Source organism: Asterias amurensis, chromosome 3 (genome assembly GCF_032118995.1).
Source record: "Asterias amurensis chromosome 3, ASM3211899v1".
NCBI classification, from domain to species: Eukaryota; Metazoa; Echinodermata; class Asteroidea; order Forcipulatida; family Asteriidae; genus Asterias; species Asterias amurensis.
Window position 1 is genome coordinate 21,366,684 of NC_092650.1, and position 20,299 is coordinate 21,386,982.

Below are 20,299 nucleotides of genomic sequence, written 5' to 3' on the forward strand. Positions count from 1 at the left end.
TTGCATCGTTTGCGCGCGGTCGGTATGTGCGGTCAATCTGTTTATGAATGAGTTGATGACGTAGGGACACACCCCCAGTTTCCTTGTTAAGGCCAAGTAAAAACAAATACTAGTTAATCGTCTGGGTTTTTCCAAAAAGGGGAAGATAGTGCCTTTTTATTGTTTATTTTTTATTAATTTCAAAGGTGACCGCCAAGCATTATATATGAAGTCTTCACTATACGTTATTGTTAATTACATTTTCAACCAGAAATACACAGACAATTTTTTACAAAAAAAAAAGGAAAATGAATAATTAAAAGAAAAAGATGCAGGACTTAAAAAAAGGATGAGGGAGTGGAGGATTAACTCTCTTTTTTTTTTTTTTTTTTGCCTAATCACTGGTGGTTCTATGACAAACTCGACCAGCAACACGCCCACAAACAGTCGTACTTAATTACTTCCTCCACGATCAATTGTCGCAGTAAATGGATGGTCAAGATGACCATAAAATTATTTGATACATTTGCTGCTATGTATTCCTCATTCATATTCATAATCTTTGTCAAGGTGGCCGTGGGGGGGGGGCTACCCTCATGATTTGACATCCGATACAGAGGGCGCTATTTTCAAAATAACTGAGTCTACTTCCGGTTGACATGATATTGAACCCGGTTCGCCGGTGTTTCGGCAATCGATCCAGGTAAACAAAACAGATTGAATTTTTTAACCATGTAAAGCAGGAAGTTTGTCATTGATTCTGACTGTGAGTTAGTTGCAATAGTTCACAGAAAAGGTCAGTCAAATTAATTGCGTATAATAATTAATTAAATTATGAAAAATAAAAGCGCAAATACTAGAAATAATACTTTTTTTATAGTATCCTGGTCTGGTGTCATGTGTTTTCAGTAGGATAACAGGAAAATTGTTCACAATCAAAAACTGAATGGGTCTATCCAATATTTTAACAATAACACTTACACTTCATGGTGTGTTGAAATTTTTAAAGTTTTGGTTTTACGTTGCGAGAGACAGTCAAAGTCCGCCATTAACAGTGCTTATGCATGCACGACATTGGAGCAACGTCATATGTTTTCACACCTTTCATTGGTTGGTCTTTTATTGAATATTCAGAAGCTAGTAAAAGTAGTATGGCGTGCAAATCAGATAAAAAATATTGTTCAATTACTACTTAACAAATTTATTTCATTTTTGTCCTAAGGCATTATGACTACTATATTAGAATCCAGAGATATCATAAGGCATGAAAGTAAAACACCCCCATCCCCTTGCTTGAAGCACACACACTTCATAACATTTCAGACCAGTAATTTTTGGTTTCAGGAGATAAGAAACCAATCTATGATATTTTCTCTTTAAAGTAGACTTATGTATTTATTACGCTTATCGGAATTTATTACAGTATGCAGTAAATCAATAAAAAAAAATTGTTAGTCATTTTCACTTAAAACATTTTAATATTTTCCCCACATTTGCACACCATAGAATCCCATATAGTAACCACCTCGCCTGATCCATCTAGTGACTAAAGCAGAATGAAACTCAATCTAGCAGATAGTAACTTTGTTTTGAACTTTCGAGGTTGGATGATGTTTCTTTGACTCATTTTAATGTTGGCATAATAATGCACTAGTGATTAGTACCAAAAATCAATCATTTTATAAATGTTTGAGCATAACCAACGACAGGAATCTTTATTCTCAGCATGATTAAGCCTGATGAAAATACAGACCATGAGTAAACTGCATAGCTTCTGTCACCGGTGCAGCTTGCACAATCTAGCGGTAAACGGGAATCAAAGTTGGGGACCGAAAACATATGAGGGTCGATAACGTATGACGCTACGATAGTAGAGGATGTCGTGTTCCTGATCTGATCGCCCACTTTTTGTACCTATCTATACCTTACGGTACGACTATACCAGAGGGGAAAAGTTTCCGTATGGCGCCACCACTTTTTCCCTCATTTTTACAACAAGAAATAAAGGGATATCTCATTGTGAGATAGATTAGATATTAATTATTATTTCATTCACTAAAAAAATAAACCATCCATTCATTGATTAAATCTATAGAAATGATCATTTTGATGAAGGAAATGCACCTTCTTCGTTTTATTAAAACAAAGTGACATTTCCCAGCCCTGATCATGATGAAACTGTAGAAGCTTCAAATCTTATTGGATATTGTTATACCTCGGTAACAAATTGTGAAGTTTGATTGGTCGAAAACCAATCACGTGCCGCTCAACAAATACGCATGTACCATGGCTGCACAGCAAGGCGGGTAACATGAGGGAAGTTAACTGATGTACATCACTTGATCGTTCCCACAATTGCACGCTGTGTTTTAGGGTCCATGGGTTTTGTGAAGTTTGATTGGTCGAGAACCGGGTGTACAAAACGCCATGGACCCCGTCGCAACGTGCACCAATTGTATAAAGTTCACACCGAAAGTCAATGACTTGAATGTCCCAAACATTTAAAATATTTTAGATTTTTAAAAGAGTGAAAATGTTTCTTTCAAAATTCTATACAGCTTAGGCGAAACAACCTCTTCAGGTTGAAACCGGATATTCTTTCATCATGCCTTCCGTCGGAACTGTTGTTAACTACGTCGTGATTGGTCTATTCATTGCATACCTCATCCACGTCTCCATGGTGATGTTCCAGTTGTTCAACCCTGAGGAATGCGCACCAGCAGGCTCGGCATCCAAATGTATATCCCCGTACATTAGTAGAAAACCAAAACTTCAGGTGAAGCAAGTTTTTTTATCTTCGCTTCGGCCCCACTGGTCCCATCCAAGACCGTTCAGATAGGCTAATGAGTTTGTACAAATTATAACTTGTTTTTACCCAAAACGAGATCTGTGGGAAAAAAAAACCACAGGTAAATCACTTGGATGGGATTCGAACCCTGCCTCTTGCCACCAGGCTAGCTCCGTGGTCTAGAGATCTGCTCTTTCTAGTATTTGGCTGTGTTTTTTTGAAATTCATTTAATAAGATCTGCTCTAGCAGTGCAAAGGTCAAGGGTTTGAATTCTACCTGAGTGTTTTTTTTTCACAGAAGTCAGAAAAGGAGAGCACATTATTATTGATAGTAAAAGATGACCGGGAGAAATAGCCCATTCCAGTAGCGCCTTTGGTGAGGTGTTGCAACCGGGCAAAGTTTGTTTCAATTTGGCAAACCATTTTAAAATGAGTACCAATTTGTTAACCACTCTTAAAACTGCCGCCAAATTGAGAACACACCACCCCTGAACAACTAACTGAATGCCCCCTTAATGGATGACAGGTTGAATCAGCATTCCCCCCCCCCACCCCCATTCTCCAAAAACCGAGGGCAAATTGACTCCACTCCTCGACTATTTAAGTCCATCTTCTCATTTCCTCTGAGATTTTTATATGATCACCTAAGTCTGTAACGAGAAAACACTTTGTTTTCTTTCAGCTGAGCATCTACACATCGGTAAAGATAAAGAGTGAACTCCTAGAGAAAGATCTGAAACTTGTCACGAAATATGACAATTTCACCATCGAGGAGACTTTTGTTAGGTATGTAATTACTGTGGTCGGTAGGATTTGAAACTTTGCATGGTGGAAATACGATATAGAAAGGTTTGCGGTAACATCATGTAATGACTATAATCTCTAATGAATTGGGCTGGTTCTTTTACTGTTGGTTTCAACTCGACGTTTCGATCAGTATGCTCTGATCGTCTTCTGGAGAGAAAAAAAATATAATAATAATAGAAGAAGAAGATCAGAGCATACTGATCGAAACGTCGATGTGAAAACCAACGTTTTTTTTCAGAACCCACCCCAACTCATTAGAGAACGTCATTACATGGTGTTACCACAAACCTTTCTATATACTGTGGTCGGGTTGGTGTAGTTGTATCTTACCTCGCCTTCCACTACTAGGACTGAATAGGACACAACATGGATTGCCAGGACACTACATGGATTGGGTTTTTAGTCCCTACCTGACTGCGGGGGTTTTCCCTGGAATAATTCCCTGGGTTTTCTGCCACATTGTAAAACTGAAACTTCCTTCCTTGTCTTATCTCCATTGGTGTCTTGGCTATAGTACAGTAAAATTAAAGTCACTTTTCTTTCTGAGATTCAGTGAGGGTACCGTTTGAGTTTATGGTGTCATAGTGGCCTGTAAGTATTCTGCAGAAAATAATGCTTACAATTTTATTTGCTAAGCAAGCTAAGCAAATAAGCAGGGCAGCAGTCATAAGCAACATCACAATGAATTCTGCCTGGTAACTTTTCTCTACTAAGCAAGATTTCTCTATGCTTAGCTAGCAAATTTCAGGGTCTTATATTTTATAACTTAATAAATAAATTTTGGTCTTGGAAAGGAATTGTAAAAATCTAATTTCGTTTTGATTTTTTTTAGGTCTGTGAATGTATCTCTACCAAAGAAAACCAGGAACAATGGAACCTTGTTTGTGCATGTCATTGTCCATCCACACGGAGAGTCGGCATTGCATAACCGTCTCGCCTCCTACCAGCGTGCACCGCTCACGAAATATGCCGTGCCTAGATCCGAGGAGTTTAACCTGCTCAGTGAAGGCAACAAAGTGAGTTATTTACCTAATACCAGGAACATGAAGTTCATATTCAAATAAAAGGGACAAGAATGTTTTAGTTTTGCAGAAGCTGAATTCCATTGGAAATGCCTTAAGTCAAAAAGATATTTCCATAGAGCCATATAAAGTTATATAGCTCTATGGATATTTCATAGGGGTACCTAGGTCGAGACCTGGGCCTTATTTTGCAGAGCTGCTAAGCACAAAAGTTTGCTTAGCGTGAAATTGTTGCCTTGATCTTCAGGATAAGCAAACAATAGTCGAACACCAATAAGCGATATGCAAGAAATGGAAATTTGGTTGGTAATCCTGTATTTTTCAAGGAAGAAATTTCATGCTTAGCAAATTTTTGTGCCTAGCAGCTCTATGAAATTGGGCCCAGGAGGCTGTGCCCTGCTGCCTCTCTGGAATTCTAAGCATGTAAATCTAATTCTAATCTTGTTTTGAATGTTTGTCTTTTCACACTAACCGTCGATATTTAAATTTAAAAAACGCCCCCCCCCCCTCATCTAATTTTCCTCAAGGTAAAGCTCTGTCAATAACTGAAAAACTTTGTTTAAACAAAACAAAACTTTCTGATCATACAATTCACGTTCCATTCCTGCGCTGTGCTAAGTCATAAAGTAAAAAGTGACAATTTTTATGTGTCCACCAACTTCCCTTCCGTGCTGACATGGAAAACATAAAAATACTTGAATGAAAATAATACATAATTTTTGTTTCTATTATAAATCTCAGTTGTTGTTTATTTTCTAGGACAATATGTCAACAAGTGAAGTTCCAGTGACCCATTGGAGACCCAAGTTGGTCTTCAGCGTCCTTCAAGATCCTATATCCATGACACGGAATGCTGTGCCTCAGGAAATCCTGCAGTACATCAGGTAATTCTGCAGTCCTATGTTAAAAATTTGAATCAGTTCAGATTGAGTCGGGTCAGGTTTGGTGAGGTCAAGTTGACCCAGGTCAGGAAGGTCAGGTTTAGTAAGGTCAAATTGAATCGAGTCAGGCAGGACAGGACAGGACACCTTGATTGCAAATTTGAATTTGAACAGAAAACCATACAGAATAAACAGTGGACACTATTGATAATTGTCAAAGACCAGTCTTCTCACTTGGTGTATCTCCACATATGCATAAAATAACAAGCCTGTGAAAATTTGAGCTCAATTGGTCCTGAAGTTGCGAGATATGAATGAAATAAAAGACACCCTTGTCACACGATGTTGTGTGCTTTCAGATGCTTGATTATGAGACTTCAAATTCCAAACTTGAGGTCACAAAATCATATTCGTGGAAAATTACTTGTTTCTCAAAACTACATCACTTCAGAGGGAGCCGTTTCTCACAATATTTTATACTATCAACCTCTCCCCATTACTCGTTACCAAGTAAGGTTTTATGCTGATAATTATTTTGAGTAATTACCAATAGTGTCCACTGCCTTTAAAACATACTTAGTTCGAAATACAGCAGCTTTCGATAAATAAAGCATTTTTAGAATCGGTTAACTTTTACACCATGTGGTTATGGGACAATATGTTAGTTTCTATTTCCCCAAATTTGAATCTGACACTTCTAAAAAACACTGAGGTAACCACATTCTGTTAACACGGATCACAAAACACTCAGGACTTTTGGCTTATAACTTCCCCAGAACAGAACACATTCTGATGAAATTACAACTTGAAACCAATGCACTGGACTGCCCAGCCTTAACACTTGATCAAAAGTTTGTGTGAAATGTTGGCACACTGTCCTCCAACTGCAAAAGGCACTGGACACTATTGGTAATTGTCAAAGACCAGTCTTCTCACTTGGTGTATCTCAACATATGCATAAAGTATCAAACCTGTGAAAATTTGAGCTCGATTGGTCGCCAAAGTTGCGAGATAACTATGCAAGAAAAAAACACCCTTGTCACACGAAGTTGTGTACTTTCAGATGCTTGATTTCGAGACCTCAAGTTCTAAACTTGAGGTCTCGAAATCAAAGTCGGTGAAAGTTTCTTTTTCCCAGTTGTTTCCCACAATGTTTTATACTATCAACCTCTCCCCATCACTCGGTAACCAAGTAAGGTTTTGTGCTAATAATAATTCTGAGTAATTAGCAATAGTGTCCACTGCTAAAATCAAAACTTTACACTAAGTAAACTTTCAAAATTCACCATTTTTGTGTTCAAGCAGTAGAACAAAGTTTACCATGTGATATTTTTTCAACTTATGATTTTTTGTTTTTCAGAGTGACTAAGAAGGGTGAATACTTACCCGTATTATTTATCAACAATCTAGTTCACAAGAACAGGGAATTACTTGTGAGTATACCTTCTTGCTGTAACACTCTAAAACATGACTTATCCTTGCAATTTTTTTTCACAAATAAACACCATCCAAAGCTGCTGACAGTGGGGGATGAAAAACGCAGACCCCAACACAAACCACACTCCTATCCCAGAGACTGAAAACAAATTTTATAAAAAAACACAGGAAATTGTAAAAAGAAAAAAACAAGAGAAAAAAGTCCCTGTTACTTTTAGTCTTTCTTCCTTGAGCACCTTGCAATAAAATAATGTTTAAATGTTGTAATAATGGAAAGCACTTTTATGAGTATAGACCGTATTGAATAACCCCATTGCTGCTATAAAAGTCGCCATCTTGTAGGTCAAACCGTATGTGCGTCTAAATGTGTACAACAAAGAAACACGATGTACAAAGAAACACGCAGCACACAGCATTCCCGGTTTGATTTATATGGCACAAGCACGCACACCCACACGCACACGCTCGCAGACGACATCTTGTAGGGCAGATATTTGAATGGTGACGTCATATCCAATACGGTCTATACAGTGCTTATCAAACGCCACAGTGTATGTTAAATTCAACATTGTAATTGCTGCACCTATTAAATTTACTCGTTTCGCAAATACAATGGTAGTTACCAAGAGAAGAAATAAACAAAGGTTTGTTCACATGAGAATATAATTTTCTGGTTTCTCCATCGGTTCTTGATATTTTTTAAAGCGTCTTTTTTTTTCACAGTTTTTCACTTGGTCTGTGTATCACTGAAGGTTTCTAACAGAGAACATGATTTAAGAAATGTTTTTTCTTCTCCCTGCTTTCTTTTGAAGCAAATTAATGATACTGTCAAGGAGATGCCTCTCCGTCTGACGTACAGCCCAATATCCATCGGATGGTTGAGACTTTATTCCACTCTGGAACTATCCATGAAGATGCTTCGTGATCTCGGTAAGGAACTAACTCCACAATTCTTGAATGTATTTCTGTTTTAGTTTTCAATTTAGAAAAAGATTGAGAATCAGAATTATTCAAACAACCTTGCCGGTTCAAAACTAAGTGTCTGCTGTAGCCCTTTCATACACCAATTATTTTTGTGATAAATTGATCATATGGACACAATAGTTTTGTACTCTCTTGGCAGCCCCCCCCCCCCCCATAAAAATAAAGGGTCACAATAGCACCATCAGGAGTCCTCCCTCCCATTGTGATTCTGAAAACTGTGTGGTAGTGTGATCTTAATTTTACAACTATTTTATTGATTGGATTTAAAACCATTCGCTAGTGACCGGTTTTCCCTTGAAAGAGTTATATAGCTGTGGAACAGGATTAAGACAGGTATAAGCCTGTGACGTCCAAACTACTGTTTGGACGGCCAACTATAGTTGGGACGGCCCAGCTATAGTTCAGATGTTACTGATTGATTACACTATCTGGCAATTCAAGCAATTTGTAATTGGGCCGTTTCGTCCAGTAATGCTCATATTGGGACTGGTCCCAACTATATAGTTGGTATGATTCTAAAGTTGGGACAGAGCAAGCCTTTAGAAACAGGAGTGATTGGAAGGTGTGGAATGAACAGATGCATAAATACAAAATATTAAGTTCACCTGTCTCAAACCAAAAGTTATTTGGGTCGACCTATAGCATGTATAGAGTCACTCCTAATCTATTTGATTCGGTGCGATTCTGACATGTCTGTCTGAACCAGGTGTGAACTGGGTGTTACTTGGAATGTCTGGGCCCTATTATAATTTCCAACCCTATTACTATTGGTACACTCTTCAGCCGGACTGCATGGCTCTTTCCATCAAATACAACAAAATACAGTACTCAAGCTATGGTGTTTCCACAAAATACCAGCTGTGTGGTATTAACTCATTCACCCTAATGCTAGCCTTGATATGTTACTTTGTGGAAGTGTGGTGATTGTGAAGGAGGGTTTTAGCGTATTGATTAAACTCAATGAGCCTGCTCAGCAGCCACACATTCCAATTAGGGAGTATTCATTCCATTGAGAGCTCAATATCCAGCTTGGTGTTCTTCCCTATTGTGTCTTCAGTGTTCTTAGAATCTCTTGAATTTTTAAGAGGGTTTCTGAGGTACAGTAACCTCTGTACAGGAGCAAATTGGTGCGTTAAAGGGAAGGTACACGTTTGGCAAAAACAAATATTAACTTAAAATCTGACTTGATGAGCATTGATGAGCTGTTGATAGCATAAAACATTGTGGGAAACAAATCTCTCTGAAGTAACGTAGTTTTTTAGAAAGAGGTAATTGCTCACTTAAATAATAAAAAGACTTCTAGCTAAGTCTTTTATTCCTATCTGAAAGCACACAAATTCGTCCAACAAGAGTGTTTTGTCTTTCAGAATTTTCTCGCAACTTCGATGACCAATTGAGCCCAAATTTTCACAAGCTTGTTATTTTATGCGTACGGGATGCACCAAGTGAGAACACTGGTCTTTGACAATTACCAAATTTGTACAGTGCCTTTAAAGTAGGCTACATATTGGGGGGGGGGGCATGGTATAATTCACTGTGTTACTAAAGAAAGTTTCTTGGCCTCTGCATACCACTTATCCTCTCCAGCATTGTTGACTGACAATGAACCACTGTGAAGACATTCTTTGACTGGAGAATGTTTACAGTTATATTTAAACCCCGCAGAAGAATATGGTTACCTTGGATGCAAAACTAGGTGATGTTTAGATAAGCATGTATGCTTAAATCATCTTGGGGTCCGCTAGCCCTTGTGTCCTTGGTCAAGGCACTTCATTCGGTACCCTGTGGGGCATGGTGTACTTTCCCTATTGTGTATTCATTGATTGCTTGGAAACTCTGGAATATTTTAGAAAATTTTAGGGTGGGGTTACTTCTGCTTAAGAAATTATAGTCTTAAAGTAAAGTATGGGAACAATTTCCCTTGTATAGCAGATCAAAACGCTACACAAAATAGTTCAGTTGCTACTAAAGAAAATCATCATTTGCTGCTCAATAACATGGAGCTATTACATTCAGACAGTGTGCACAGTTCCCTGAAACACATGTTACATCTGAAGCTAAATGCAGGGTCTAAGGGTCCTCGCTCTCATTCATTTGGTGCCCGACATGGTATCCCCCCCCCCACCCACCCTATAAGTCATGTGCCTTCATTGTGTGCTGGAAACTCTGGAATGTTTGGGAGAATTTTAGGGTGGGGGTCTTCTGTCATGTCTGTACAAGAGGTAAATAGTGTGTTAAAGGAAAGTATGGGAACTTTGGGGGAATTCACCTTGTAAACATGAAGAAAGTTTTCTGGCCTCTGCACATCACTAATCCTTTCTAGCATTGTTGCACTGACAATGAATAACTGTGAAGACTTCCTTTGACAGGAGAAACTTAACAGTTATATTTAAAACCAATCAGGGCATGGTTGATACCTCTGCACACATCAGTAATCCCCTCTTGTGCTGTTGACATAATGATCCACATTGAATTGGGGCCTACTTTAATTGTGGCAGGAGAATATAACAGTTAACAGTAAAAGTAGGATTTGCATAAAGGTGGAAATACAATCAAGTGAGGTTTGCAGACTGGACTCCATCTAACACAGCATTATTTATTAAGGGAATCAATGTGTGATGAAGAGGTTTTCAACTAGTGGTTTAAACCCACGCCGAGGCCTGGACTTGATCATTTTACCGAGACGAAGTCGAGGTAAATTATCAAGAACCAGGCCTCGGCGGGTATAAACCACTAGTTGAACACCAATTCAACACACTTTGATTCCCATTCAAAAATACCTTTCGGGAAAAAAACATCAATACTTTTTGGTCAAAAGGTAAATAAATGCAAAAATTATTATTCTTTGATTTCCTTCAACACAACATCCCTCCAGCTATGAAATGGTTATAGGCCCTCGGGTAAGCAACTCCTTATAAAGAGATGTTGTACATGTTGCGCGTATCGCGTGATGTGGCACAACTGTTTCAGCCGTTCCTCTAGACCAATAGGAATGAAGAAACTTATACGCACAAGTGCAAGCGAGCGTGTCACGCCCATGTTATAACACTTTTTACTGGTGTTATATCATCCGTTCAAACAACACCTCGTGATGCCCTCTCGGCGACCAATCAGAATGAATAAACTGTCTTAGGTATTTATAAATAATTATTAATTATATATTTTGTACTATTTCTGTTTTTGATTTATTATTATTTTGTTATTACTTGAGTCCTTGCACTAGACGTGGGCTAACTTTCAAAAAGCTGGTTAAAAACAGAGAAAATTGCTTCAAAATATTGATGTTAAAGTTTTTTCTTCACAGACACTATACATGTGAAATGGCATTTTGGGTGGTAACCGGTATCTGAAAAGCATAACTGGGTGTGGGTCAATCCTTGGCTACTTTTCGTACTTAACATCTCTGTTGGGCACTAGACACAAGAGGGGGTAGTTCACATGAAAAGGAGTTTGACAAAGGTCCTTTACGAATCCTGACTTCGGCTTTAGATTCGGTTTCAGGCGGCCGTTCTCTTGTCTGAAGCCCTTAGCGTATGCAAAGCATGCGCAAATTTCAAAACAACTGTGCGAGCACCAAGCTAGCCTGAGCCGAATCTTGAGCTAAATTTTGTAAATGGCCTTAAAAGTACTGAATGAGTGTCTATTATTATTATGATTATTTCTGTGTTCAGGCTTTGGGGAGAAGGATACAGAGGAGGTTTTGTCGCTCTTCACTGATTCTGGTCTCTACCTTCTAGCATTGACGATGGTGGTCTCAATGTTTCATGTGAGTTTAGCAGGTTATTGTACTTGGGCGTAATTTAACAATCAGTAAGGACTAATAATGTTGATTTTTTTGTTAATAGCGTGTCGTAGCCGAGCGGTCACTGGACACAAGCTCTGGTGTTGTCAGCAGTACAGTGTGGGTTTGAAGCATGACACTTTGTCATTATCGCTTTGTAAAAACTCCGGGGATCACCGAGGGAGTCATAGTTTAAACAATTGCACGAGTAAAAGCAGCCAATATTTGTTTTATAACACCCCATACATTTCTAAATACTGTACAGACTTTACAGACCTGAATGCTACAATCCACGGACGACGGGAATACAGATTGCGAAAACTTTTACTGTGCTCTGCATGCAGTGTCATGTAATCTGAAATGGTTACAGACTATTAATTTATCATCCTCGTACACGCAACGGTCGTCCGGGTAATGCACGCCGTGTGCTAGTCTTCGGACTAGCGCACGGCAAACCGATGCGCTATCACACGGCCGTCGTCTAGCAAAACTAAGACATATCATGTGACGCGCTCTAAACCAATGAAAAGGCAGAATATTGGTAAGGGGTGTTATAATATAAAACATTGTGAGAAACACTCCCTCTCAAGTAATGTAGCTTTTGAAAAAGAGGTAATTTCTCTATAAATTATTTGAATTTAATATTAAAAGAGACCTCAGCTGAGGTCTCGAATTCAAAGCGTCTGTGCGACAAGGGTGTTTTTTCTTCCATTATTCTCTCGCAACTTTGATAACCAATTGAGTACAAATTGAGAACACTGGTCTTTGACAATTACTAAAGGTGTCCTGTGCCTTTAAAGCCATACACTTTCGGAACAGAAATATTATTCCATGAAATGCTTTACTTTTTGACAAAACATTAAAACAATTATCAATTCTCGATGTTGAGAATTATGGATTTATAAGCGCATGTCATGACACAGCGAAACGTGCAGAAACAAGGGTGGGTTTTCCCGTTATTTTCTCCCTACTCCGATGACCGATTGAGCCTAAACTTTCACAGGTTTGTTATTTTATATATATATAAGTTGTGATACACGAAGTGTCGAACTTTGGACAATACTGTTTACCGAAGTTGTCCAATGGCTTTAAAAGAAAACCACTCACTGATATGCTTATCATTAACTATTTTTGTATTCTTCTTCTTCACAGTTATTGTTTGATTTCCTGGCATTCAAGAATGATATTTCCTACTGGAGAAAGAGGAACACAATGGCTGGCCTCTCTACAAGAACAGGTAAAGAAAGATTTCAAAAAACAGCTCGGATCAGATGTTGATTTTAAATCTCCATGCACGTCACACTTTCATGATCTGTCTATTTTGTGTTCCTCTAAAAATGGATTAAAATAAAACTTGCGAAACTGTTTGGCGGGTGGCATGTTGTGGCTGAGTGGTCAAGTGCACCGCACCCAAGCTGTGGTGGGTGTGATCAGCAGAGTTTGGGTTCCAGTCCTGGGCCAAATTTAATAATAATAATAATAATATTTATTCGGGCAAACACATTTTCATATAGCTGTTAAGCAGAAAATAGCTGTTAAGCAGAAAATACTACTGAGTAGTGTGATCCCTTTGCAGCACAAATTTGACTAAATTTGGATGGGTGCATTGGACGTCATAGCCGTAAGGTACAAGTGTAGAAAGAAAATAAACAAAGTGGGGACAAAAGCACAAGAAGTTGACAAAATCCAACAAATTTTGGGTGCAGGTTAAAAAGCTTGACTAGAAGATTTAGAGGAGCCTGGAACCAACCTCTTGGCTAAGCAAACAGTGGGGCACCAGTTGTGATAACGTACACTTAATGGAATCGTGGCTGGTAAGCACTTGTTATGTAATCTCTGTGTAGAAGTCTTTTCAAGTCACTATAACTTGACCGACTTTTTCTTTGTCCATGTGTTTAGTTGTGTGGCGTGGTGTGAGCCAGATCATCATATTCTTCTACCTCCTTGATCAGGAGACTAGCTATCTTGTTCTGATACCAGCTGGGATTGGGATGTTCATTGAGGTAGGTTGATTTGTCGAACACGAAGCTTTGTCCGCCATTTTCTACTATTTGGGGTTTTCCTCCCTATTATAAAACTGACATTCCTTCATCATTTTCTATACACAAGTATCTTCAGATCTACGGTCGCAGTGCTGGTTCTTTTTTTGAGGGGCCGAGTCTCTTAGTTTCTTTATCAAAAAATATATAGTTTAGTTCAAACCCAAACTATTTATAAAACTTAGTCAGTTTCCCTTGTGTTTTATTACTTTACATATATGATTTTGATAATGATAATCACATGTCTTGGGAAAGTGCTGAGTACAGTGTCATAAAGGAACGTTACAGAATTGGTAAGAAACAAAAATCGTGAAGATCACAGATTTACATCAAACTTACATGGTCTAATGATGATCATAGTTGAAAACATTCCTTGGAATATTTCTGTGTGAAATTTCATATTTGATGAGAAAATATATAATCTAACTTCTCGTTTGGAGTTTATCGCTCAGTGAGCGTACAGGTTTGTCAGTTTATATATATGGTGGATTACATAATGTGCTAACATTGCCAGCAACTGTTTTATTAGCAGAAACAAATTCTGTAATGTTCCTTTAAACACACGTCAAGTACAGGTAAAACAATATCCTTTATCCTAGAATTGTGGACAAGTCGTTAAATGTCTGTCGTGGTGATAGTGTTCCGACTCTATTCCGACTGTCCCCGCGATTCCCGCAAATTTCCCGCGAGATTACTGCTCTCAAGACTATACGACCCCAGGAGTAGAAGTCGGCAACCAGCAATTCGCGCAAAAGCATTGATCTGGCGAGAGCACCACCACAACTCGTCTATTCTCACTGGGGAAGACCATTTACGACTTGTCCACAAGTCTACCTTTATCCCGGTTGCAAATATAACATCTGTTACACAATAATCATGTCAACAATATCTCATCACATAGATGTGGAAAGTGAAGAAGGCCTTTAAGGTTCAGCTTACCTTCTCTGGAATCCGACCGTGCGTCTCGTTTGGAAGTACGTCAGACACTGAGAAGGCTACAGAAGCAATCGACTCACAGGCCATGCAGTATCTATCCTACGTCCTGTATCCGCTGTGTATAGCGGGGGCTGGCTACTCATTGCTATATGTGTCTCATAAAAGGTAAGTCCAGTAATAGTAATACTCATTTCTGCTATAGTTTTTTTTTTTTCTTTGCAAGTCGCCAGACACACAAGGCCTGAAGGCCACTTCAAGGTATGGGCTACAATTATTTTATTCCAGAGGCCGTTGCCACCTACTCCTAAGGCTGAAACAATGGGTTCTTCTTTACAGTCAGAATGGATGTAGGCTTGTGTATCATCAATCCGAAGCCTGGCCGGTAGAGCAGAAAGCACTACCTCCCCAATTTGTAGCGAGTGTTGCGACCGGGACTCAAGCCCACACTCTGTTAATCAAACATCAGAGCTTGAATCTGGTGCTCTTAACCACTCTGCCATGACACGCCAAATGGTGCTTTATTTGCGGGCATTTTGAAGCGCAAAAAAATATTCAGGATTGGTAAGGATAAAAAAAAAAAATAATTGATTAAATTTAGCTCCTGCGTTTCGGTCAAACCAGAGAAATCAATCAAAAGTAGAACCTATTTCCAGTCAAAGTGGAAGGAAACGTAAAGAGCTCCAGGTTGAAGATTCGATGACCCTCATGTTTCAAAGTTTTTAATTTCTTGTGTGTATTTTGTTTGTTTTGAAACAGTTGGTATTCTTGGCTGGTTAAGAGTCTAGTAAATGGCGTCTATGCATTCGGCTTTCTCTTTATGCTACCACAGTTGTTTGTTAATTACAAGGTAAGAGTTTTTACGATCTGGCCTAAATAAAAGTAATTTGCCGACACTTTCTCAAAATCCTCCATCATTAGGGAGACTTTATCAACCAAACAATGCCCAAACATGCTTGTCATAACACCTTGGTCATGTTTTGTGTATCCCATTTACACAAGTGTTGGCATTTGATCATTGGTTAAAAATATTTAAGAGAGTTTGGTTCAGTCACTATGACTTGACTGTTACAACAAAATTGTAACAAAGTTTTGGCTTTTAGGCTTGATTTCAGATGGAAGATTTTGCAAACTAACAACTGCCTAATGACTATCGCTCAAGCATACCGACCAATGCAATAATATTCATGAAATTGTCAAGTCCCAAAAACATGAAAATAAAAGAAACAAAGTATACTTTGAGAACATCAACTTCCAAGCGATGTACTCTTTTTACAAAGTGTCTGAGATTGCCCCAAAAAACGATCACAATAAAGGTAGACAAATCTGCCCCATGAACAAGATGGCACATTTTACCATGAAAGTGTTTGTTGATCTTCGAAGATTTCTTTTTTAATGCCCGGCGATTTGAGAACAATATCTCACTGAGTTCTTTATTTCAGATTATTTAAAATGTAAAATTATTGATTGTATGTGAGTGTTTTTAAAAATATTGTATAGTTGTGGTGATTACTCAAAAATTTACTTATATTCTTTAAACTTTGGTTTCTACTTTTGCAGTTAAAATCTGTCGCTCATTTACCATGGAGAGCCTTCATGTATAAGGTAAGTTAATTATAATTTTTTTAGGCAAATTTATGCAATACTCACTAATTACAGAAATCCAAAATTAAGATTCAAAGAATTGACAGCTCAAAAAATTATACTGGTTGATAACCTATTGATATGAAGTTTCAAGTTAGCACTATTTCTGCAGTTGTGAGAACAAAAAACACCTGTTATTAAAGGGACATTTAATCATAATTTTGTTGGGGAAGAGTTAATTCAACTCCCATCCTCTTGTTACCAATAAACACACGATGCAACCAACCTGTGAACATTCAACTTAAACCACAAAGTTTCTGTCATGGGACTTTGAGCACACACTCCTGTATGCTTGTTTTTGAAAAGGCATTTTCTCCTTGGTAAAAAGAATCCTGTGAAGAAATTGTAAATTTCTACTTGAGCATTTCATGGTCACCAAGACAATGACCAGGGTGCATGGAGCCAATCGCCTTTGTTGCCCCATCAAGCCTTTACTCGGAATGTGGCATATGATGTAAGCAATGATGAATTCCTTGGTCTTCAAATGGTGTTTTCTCAAATAAAACAGTATTTGAGGCGGCATTAATTCTCTGGAGGATTGATACTGGTGTCAACTTTATAATCAATGAGCTTTCACATTGAAACTAGTCAATTTATTTTGTCATTACAAATCCTATAGTTTGTTTGAGCCTGTTATCATCGGTCGTTTTTAAATTTAAATGTTTCATGTTTTTTATTTCTGTCATTTTTGCTCTTGCAGGAGGTAATTTTCAAAAAAACATTCTTTGGAAACTTATATTTGACTTTTTTTTTCTATTTCTGCAGGCCTTTAATACTTTTATAGATGACATCTTCGCCTTTATTATCACCATGCCAACAGCTCATAGGCTAGCATGCTTCAGGGATGATATTATATTTGTCTTGTATCTCTATCAACGATGGTAAGATTTATTTTGATTTCATTATCGGATGATAAGTTTTGATGATGGAGTCATCAGAGCGTGGGTTTAGAAACCCGATCGTGACTCTCATGTCACTTGTGTCTTTGTGCATGTCACTTAAATGCCCTTTTTTATGTCATTTGTGTCCTTTGGTATGACACTTGTGTTTTTGTGCGTGACACTTGTGTCCTATAGCATGACACGTGTGTTTTGTGCTTGACACTTTGGTATGACAGTTGTGTCTTTGTGCGTGACACTTGTGTTCTTTGACATGAAACATGAGTCCTTGAACATGACACTTGTGTCCTTGGCCATGTTACTTGTGCCCATTGGTATGACACATGTGTCTATTGGTATGACACAATAATATGTCTTTGAGCATGACACCCAAGTCCTTGGGCGTGTCACTTTTGCCCTTTGATATGATCAAAACAATGAGTTGTCAACCACTGACACTACCACAAAACCCACACTACTCAAAGAGATTTACACATGGTACTACCTTAAACCTCACCTGGGCCCAATTTCATAGAGCTGCTAAGCACAAAAATTTGCTAAGCATGAAATTTCTTCCTTTATAAAAACAGGTGATTACCATCAAAATGTCAACGTGATTTTCAGGATAAGCAAACAACAGCTGAATACCAGTAGCAAGCAATATGCAACAAATGAAAATTTTGTTGGTAATCCTGTTTTTCCCAAGGAAGAAATTTCATGCTAAGCAAATTTTAGTGCTTAGGCAGCTCTATGAAATTGGGCCCAGATTATACTCCGACCATGTAAAGTTTCAAATTCTACTAAGCTCACAAATTTTAAAAATTAATAAAATTCTAAATACCGGTTCTAAAATCTAAAACCCTAATATTGTCTCCCTACAGGTTGTATCCAGTGGATAAGAAACGAGTCAACGAGTATGGCATGTCATTCGAGGAGAAAGAAAACGCTGTGACCAACGAGGAGAAAGAGAACGCTGTGGCCAAGGGCGATGAGGTCAAGGAACATGTGGACTAGATTCCCAAATTGTTTCTCCTTGTGCCAAATCCATAAAAGCTACAAGTTGGATCATATTTTGTTACTTATTAAATTTGGTTACTAGGCAAGGTCATACAATTGGTAATCACTCTTAAAATTAGTGGTCAAAAACTTTTGGCAAGAAGCCTACAGCAGCTTTCCAGCTTTCGATAGTTTAAAGCCATTGGACCCTTTCGGTAAAGTGTTGTCAAAGGCCCACACTTTGTGTACCACAACTTCTATATCAAATAACAAACCAGTGAAAATTTAGGCTCGGGAGAAAACAACGGAAAAACCCACCCTTGTTTCCGCGCGTTTTGCCGTGTCATGACATATGTGTTTAAAATAAATCCGTAATTCTCGTTAACGAGAATTTATATTGTTTTGCAGTTTTCTCAAAAAAGTACAGCATTTCATGGAATAATATTTTAAGAGAGGTCTTTCACCATTGCCTTCTGTAAACCCTGTAAGTTATTTGTACATTTGTGAACCTTTATTTTTTTTTTCTGAACCGAAAGGGTCCAATGGCTTTAAGGCATTTTGAGAAACATTTCACTCCAAAGTAATGTTGTTTTCAATGGTATCCCAAAAACGTGACCACCATTTGCACTTGTTAGCTTTTTTTGTATATACCTTCAATTATATATAGGATTAAAGCCATTGGACACTTTCGGTTAACCGTATTGTCCAAAGGCCCACACTTCTTGTATCACGACTTATATATAAAATAACAAACCTGTGAAAATTTAGGCTCAAATGGTCATCGGAGTCGGGAAACACGAAAACCGACCCTTGTTTCCGCATGTCATCACAAGTTTTTAAAGTATAATTCTCGATATGGAGAATTTATAATTGTTTTAATGTTTTCTCAAAGAGTAAAGCATTTCATGGAATAATATTTCAAGAGAAGTCTTTCACCATTACCTTCTGTAAACCCTGTAAGTTATTTGTAAATCTGTGAACTATTTTTTATTTATTTTTCTCTGTTCCGAAAGTGTCTAATGGCTTTAAAACAATCAACAGTTCCAAAAACCAAAGGTATATTTTGCCTTTAGAGTACATAGCCAATATTGATAACTGACAAAGACCAGCAAATGACCCAACACAAACATGAAATAACTAACTTTTGAAAGTTGCAGGTCAATTGGTTATTGGAGTCGCAAGAAAAGAGTGAAAACACAATTCTATGTTCTCACTAATTTTGAAACAGCTGGGCCTCATTTCTAAAAATTGTTATCATATCAGACAAAAATATTCAAAGCAGGTTTTCCCTCATTGCCATCTTTATGCAATAAGAGTTATATGCAACTTTGTAAATGTTTATATTTTCAGTCTTACTTATATTGTGCAAAACCTAAGTGATCTTAAATGGATATTTAATTAAGTTTCAAATTTACTTCTGTTTTGGATGTCAAGTTTTAAAAAAATTCTCCCAACTATTTCAATTGGCAGAGTGGTTAAAATAAGTATCCCTGTTTTGTGATGACTCAAATAGTTTGATTCATCACAAAACAGGAATACTCGGTTTTTTGTTCAATAAATCATTCCAATATTGAATAAATAAACAACTGAATAAACTGTTGTTTGATGTTTTGTTGGTGGCTACTTTTTGTGTTTTTTTTATTATGTAGATCATGTTATCGTGGTGTTGCTATTCAGACAAAGGATATACATTCATACTAAATCCAATTTTGTAATGTTTACAATGAAAGTTTCCACACACAAATGTATTTGCCAAGACTAAATAAGCAGAGAGCTTAGCACTTTTTCTTCAGCTCAACAGCTCTATGGTTTGAATTATTTGAACCATAGTGACTAGCACGGATGTTTATAGGTTCATTTCAATTTATATAAAATAAAATAAAAATAAAAAAAAAGTGTTAACTGAACAAAGTGAGTACTACTTTCTTCTTCAATTTTCTTCTTCCAAGTAATGTGCAGACTTAATGCAGACAAAAAATATTACTCTCAAGTTTAAATACCTTGGGCCATAGTACGACCGCAGATGTTATTTGTCCGCAGGAGTACAGCGCCTCAGTAACTTGTTTCTGGGTCTTGTCTAGGGCCTGTCCAAGAATTAGATAATTAAAGTAAAACATGATTTTCGTTTCT

At 37.7% G+C, this 20,299-nt stretch overlaps 1 protein-coding gene across 4 annotated transcripts; it reads left to right on the top strand.

Annotated features, from left to right (window-relative positions):
• The first annotated feature begins 602 nt into the window (after positions 1–602).
• On the top strand, positions 603–20,003 carry LOC139935297 (lipid scramblase CLPTM1L-like). 4 transcript variants are annotated; one of them, XM_071929821.1, is made up of 15 exons: positions 603–682; positions 2,538–2,755; positions 3,450–3,553; positions 4,407–4,590; positions 5,356–5,480; positions 6,838–6,910; positions 7,727–7,844; positions 11,570–11,664; positions 12,832–12,916; positions 13,579–13,682; positions 14,620–14,819; positions 15,411–15,501; positions 16,212–16,256; positions 17,061–17,176; positions 18,055–20,003. In XM_071929821.1, the coding sequence occupies exons 2-15, from the start codon at positions 2,585–2,587 to the stop codon at positions 18,185–18,187; spliced, it is 1,644 nt and encodes a 547-aa protein (XP_071785922.1). In that variant the 5' UTR covers positions 603–682; positions 2,538–2,584; the 3' UTR covers positions 18,188–20,003. The 4 variants fall into 4 exon arrangements, with proteins under 4 accessions (XP_071785922.1, XP_071785921.1, XP_071785923.1 ...); XM_071929820.1 differs by having other exon boundaries at positions 647–775; XM_071929822.1 differs by having other exon boundaries at positions 647–775; positions 2,543–2,755.
• Positions 20,004–20,299: the final 296 nt, after the last annotated feature.

Bases quoted from the DNA above. Each gene is read 5' to 3' on its own strand.
- LOC139935297 (XM_071929821.1), top strand. From the start codon at position 2,585: ATGCCTTCCGTCGGAACTGTTGTTAACTACGTCGTGATTGGTCTATTC. The intron at 5,481-6,837 runs GTAATTCTGCAG...TTTGTTTTTCAG, and splicing joins GAAATCCTGCAGTACATCAG to AGTGACTAAGAAGGGTGAAT. The intron at 14,820-15,410 runs GTAAGTCCAGTA...GTTTTGAAACAG, and splicing joins CTATATGTGTCTCATAAAAG to TTGGTATTCTTGGCTGGTTA.